Source organism: Phoenix dactylifera, unplaced genomic scaffold (assembly GCF_009389715.1).
Source record: "Phoenix dactylifera cultivar Barhee BC4 unplaced genomic scaffold, palm_55x_up_171113_PBpolish2nd_filt_p 001398F, whole genome shotgun sequence".
NCBI lineage: Eukaryota > Viridiplantae > Streptophyta > Magnoliopsida > Arecales > Arecaceae > Phoenix > Phoenix dactylifera.
Genome location: NW_024068720.1, coordinates 83,077 through 88,052, shown reverse-complemented (window position 1 = coordinate 88,052; position 4,976 = coordinate 83,077). Strand labels below are relative to the sequence as shown.

The window sequence follows — 4,976 nt, the reverse complement described above, 5'->3', positions numbered from 1 at the left end:
TTTCCCTTTTTTTTTTTTGTCACTTCTCCAACCACATCCAGAGTCTGAACCATTCCTTTTAAAAGCAAAGAACGACCAGAATCACTCCTTTTTTTTTGGACGCACAACCATGCCTGCTCCGTCACGCTCTCATCTTATGATTTCTCTCCTTATTTCTTTTTTGTGGTTGAAAATTTCTCCTCCTATGGCATTTTCTGAATCCTTCGCTTATCCAGAACTTTTATTTTGCTCGGAAACACTGAACTAGTGGCTGCGCTTCGATTCTAATAATCAAATTTTAAAAGAGAAAAGTTCAACAGGAGCGGGGAGTCCAAAACCACGTCAAACCAACTGCAAGGGTAAAACAAGAAGAGAACATCCATCATTTATCACCACGAGAAAATTCCCCAGATGATCACAGCCATCCACTTGTCAGACTCCCACATACCTTCCTCCTCGATATGAAGACACCGTACACTTCTCGGTCCTCCAGAAACAGAAAAAATGAAAATAAAAATGAGAAGCGTCGTAACGTCGATATGACCCAATATATTTATATTTTCTGGGCTCGTGAAAAAAAGTGAGGCTCTACTCTAATCTAATATATCAAGCAGGGGAAAAAATACAAAAGAAAAAGAAAATGAGAGAAAGAAATTGGAGATTGATGACGACGTCGCTAAACCTGATTGGTGGCGGCGCGCGCGTTGGGCTCGACCCTAACATTCGAGGACTTGAGCATGAACCCGCCGGCGGCGGTGGCGCCGTCCTTTCCGCTGCCGGAGTCCTCGGCGTCGTAGACGTACGCGAAGCCCCCGTGGCGGGTGAGATCCATCCCGGCCATCTCGTCCTCGGGCGAGATCCTGAGCAGCCCTATCCGGTGAAGCGCGTAGAAGAGCGGGCCCATCGTGCAGCTCACCCACCCCGCGATCACCAGGATCTGGACTATGTGCGCCCCTAGGAGCCTCCCCCCGCCCCCCATGAAGAGCCCGTACGGCCGCCCCGGGCGCCCCGGGTACACCTCGTTCACGTACTTCTCACGTGCGAACAGGGCGGTGAAGATGATCCCCCACGCCCCGCACCCGCCGTGGAGCTGCGCCGCCTCCAGGGGGTCGTCGAACTTCACCTTCGCCGCGAGCTTGTTCAGGCCGATCAGCAGCCAGGCGGCCACGAAGCCGCAGATCACCGCCGCCCAGGGGTCCACCACGGAGCACCCGGCGGTGATCGCAGCGAAGCCGCCGAGGAGGCCGTTGCAGACGTCGATCACGTTCCAGTGCCCCGTCTGGAGGCGCTTCCCGAAGAGGGTGGTGAGCGCCGCCGTGCAGCCCGCGAGGGTGGTGGTGACGGCGGTGCGGCCGACGGCGGACCACTGACCGTGGATGGAGCCGATCGGGCCGTAGGATTTGTAGATGCTGATGAAGGACCCTGGGTTGAAGCCGTACCAGCCGAACCAAAGGATGAAAGTGCCGAGGACGACGAGGGAGGCAGAGTGGCCGCGGAGGGCAATGGACCCGCCGGCGTGGTCGAAGCGCCCGATGCGGGGGCCCTCGATCACGGCGCCCCAGAGGCCGGCGATGCCGCCGACGAGGTGGACGACGCCGGATCCGGCGAAGTCGATGACGCCGGAGCGGAAGAGGAGGGACTCGCCAACGGGGCGGGAGGGGGAGGCCCAGCCGTCGGCGGACCAGAACCAGTGGGAGACGATGGGGTAGACGAAACCGGTGAGGAAGGATGAGTAGACGAGGTAGGCGACGAACTGGGTGCGCTCGGCGATGGAGCCGGACGTGATGCCGGCGGCGGCGATGGCGAAGGCCCACTGGTAGAGGAAGTAGGAGTAGTCGAAGCCTGGCTCGGGAACGCGCTTGAGGCCGAAGAAGTGGCGGCCAATGAAGCCATTGGAGGGGGTCCCGAAGGCGAAGGCGAAGCCGAAGAGGTAGTAGAAGAGGGCGCCGGCGGCAGCGTCGAGGACGTTGGTGAGCATGATGTTCATGGTGTTCTTGGCCCGGACAGATCCGGCGCAGAGCATGGCGAAGCCGAGCTGCATGGCGAAGACGAGGTAGGCGGAGAAGAGGAGGTAGGTGGTATCGATGGCGGAGGTGGCATCGGTGAACTGGAGAGCCACCGTATCGAACTGGGAGCAGATGTACTGCGCCGCCGCGGCGGATGAGTTGCCGGCGCCGGCGAGAAGCGGGGCCAGGTCCGACGCCGAGCACGACGGAGCCGACATCTCGCTGGAATCGGAACGAGTCGGAAGGATCGGAAGCGGGAGGAGAGAAAATGGAGGGAGACGGAAAGGATAGGGGTCGGATTTATAGCCCATGGGGGCGGAGAACCTTCTCTGACTCTAATGGGGGAACGATATAATTCCCCGCGTTTGCGTGCTTAACTAACTTACCTCCGTTTCTTGATTGGCCTTGTGTTTGAAAATCCACCACTAGCTGGTCACGAATGACTTGTTTTTGGACTTCGGAGAAATTTATGTGGATATTCTGCGAGACACCGGAACGGTGACCGGCTGGGCTTGGAATCTGGAGAGATTCACTTTGGTGCAAGTGCAACAGTTTTTGAGCATCCACCGCATCCCGTATCCGTTCAAATGTGGGGTCCACAGCCGAAAATGTAGTCCGATTATTTCTTATTTTTTAAAAATTTTATCTCGGAACAGGAAAAAAAAATATTGTTATGGAAAATATTTACTTCTGCCGATTTGCTTTTAAGCTAGAATCCGCTGTATAGGTTCACGGTTCATTTGTGAGGACAGGAGAGCACAGCATTCAATGGGAGAGATTCTCTCTGCTTCGCTTTCCCATAAGTAACATGTGAGTTTTATCTATCTTTTCCTTAAGTTTTTGTTTTAAAATATACAAAAAAGGGGTCTATCGTGATCAGTTTTCAGTTATTATATAATTCTAGGATTTAAATAAATACATTCCGTTGAACTCGAAGTTCTTTCAACCATCAGCATTTTAAGGTTTGGTTGGTCTCGAGCACCAACCATGAAAGGAAGTTGATATCCTTATAGTGTTTTTGAAGCATCATCTAAATTTATTTTATTTTTTTAGTACATCGGCTGCTCATACTAAACGCGCATGAGTACATCAAGCTGTATCAAAAGAAAGAAGATAACTTAGAGGAGGAGAGATAATAGAACTTTGAGTCCAAAGAAACTCGCCGGAGTGATGAGTAGCATAGGAGGCGACTCAGTCAACAGCCTATTTTTGGAAGGTATCACACTCTCTCACCAGCCACCGTATGTCGTCCAGAAGTGGATGTTCATATCTCCAAGGAACTCTAAGTTAATCTTGTAAGCATTTCCAATATGCAAGGAAAATAGATGGATATAAAAAAATTAACAAATCTTAGCTTACATCCATACCTAATTTAATTTAGAATTCATCAAATATCTAATTGTGCATAAGTGAAAATATGTGTGTGCATCATTGATCATGTTATCACCCTCTAAAAATATATACTGTCAGCACTCCTTGTTATATTACTCAATAAATTTTACTACTTGAATTTTAAAGCAACACATCATGAATAATGCTATTAACAATTTTCTTGCAAATAGAAAAGGGAAAAAAGTTTTACTAATGAGCAAGGATGCACATTGGCTGGACCTATGTCAAGGATATTCTAGATTGTTTCAGTAGAAATGGCCCAAAATCGAATCGGAACAATGTGTTATCAGACCAAGATCATTAATCCCTATTAATGATTCATTATCAGAAGTTTTCATCTTGCATGTAATTTTCAGGTACTTCTAAACTCACTTTAAAACTCAAAAGTTACGCGGTCTCTAATTCTCCACTAAACATATGCAACTAAAACCATCTCAATCTGAAGCCTTGAGGATATGTGTTAGCTACATTAAAGGACTTGCATGCATCTCAAAGCTCTAGTGATTTGGCCAACATCCATCAAGCAGTGGAAACATGCACTTTGATGTAGCAAACTCAATCTGATAGCTTAGGGTTTTTAAAAATTGATCCTAGTACCTCAAAAACACACCATATTAACGTGCATTAAAATGCTCTGAATCCATGTTAAGCTAGACCTATGCTATGCAACTGAGGGATGCTTCAATGTCTGTGATCTCATGAGAAGAAGTATTAATGAATACGATCACGCATTTGGTGAATAAAATCCTACTCAGCTCTAGTTTCGCTCCGAGATGCAAGAGCTAAACTAATCAAAAATTTATATTTTTTTAACAAATATCATATGCTGATGTGTTTTTTTATTAAGCAAATAGATATATGGAGCACCTAGCTGACATAAAGGCAACATCTCAGCATAGATGGATGCAACCTTGTTGTATACTCGGAAATTTTTTGTGGACCGATTGATATCATGCATTTTGTGTAATCTCTCCAAGAAATGCCTTGGAATTTTACAAATTAGCTGTTTCTACTAGTATTATTTTTGGCTTGGTGATGTATTGGTTCCTGGCTAATTTGAAGGCTAACGGATATATCATTTCAACATGAATAGAGATTTTAGTTGTGCATTTTCAGTCACTGTCTTGAAAAAACCATGCCTTGCATCAGCACTCTGTTTTCAGAAACGGGTGCTTTAAATGGTGGACGATGGCAAGTGGCTGCTGTTTAGGAAGTATGGCTCTGCCCTAATAAATATTTCAAGCAGTGATAGTCAAAAAATAGGGCTATAGACTTTCAGAAATGGAAAAGCCGGCATCAGAGATACAGATTTCCCACTCCCTTTCAGATTGAAGAGAAAATAAATTCCCTTTCAGGCTGATACAATATCTTGTTATCTATAAGAGGAGGATTCAATGGAGAGAAATACCTCACATCACGAAGGACATTCAATGCCAAATTAAGCACCTATTAGCCGTTGCAAACAAGGACAGATGCCTACTTGTTTAACAATATTAGGTATAATTTTTAGTTGGACCAGATCTACCGCTCAGCTGATGGACCAGTCTAACCACGAAGCAATACACACGAGGATCCATGTATCGCTTTTTCCTTTTTCGT

The 4,976-nt window shown here is 47.2% G+C and overlaps 1 protein-coding gene across 1 annotated transcript; it reads right to left on the bottom strand.

The window, feature by feature from the left end:
- Positions 1–513: 513 nt before the first annotated feature.
- LOC120103928 (ammonium transporter 1 member 2-like) lies at positions 514–2,473 on the bottom strand. The gene has a single exon (XM_039122207.1). The coding sequence runs from the start codon at positions 2,294–2,296 to the stop codon at positions 656–658; it is 1,641 nt and encodes a 546-aa protein (XP_038978135.1). The 5' UTR covers positions 2,297–2,473; the 3' UTR covers positions 514–655.
- Between the last annotated feature and the right edge of the window lie 2,503 nt (positions 2,474–4,976).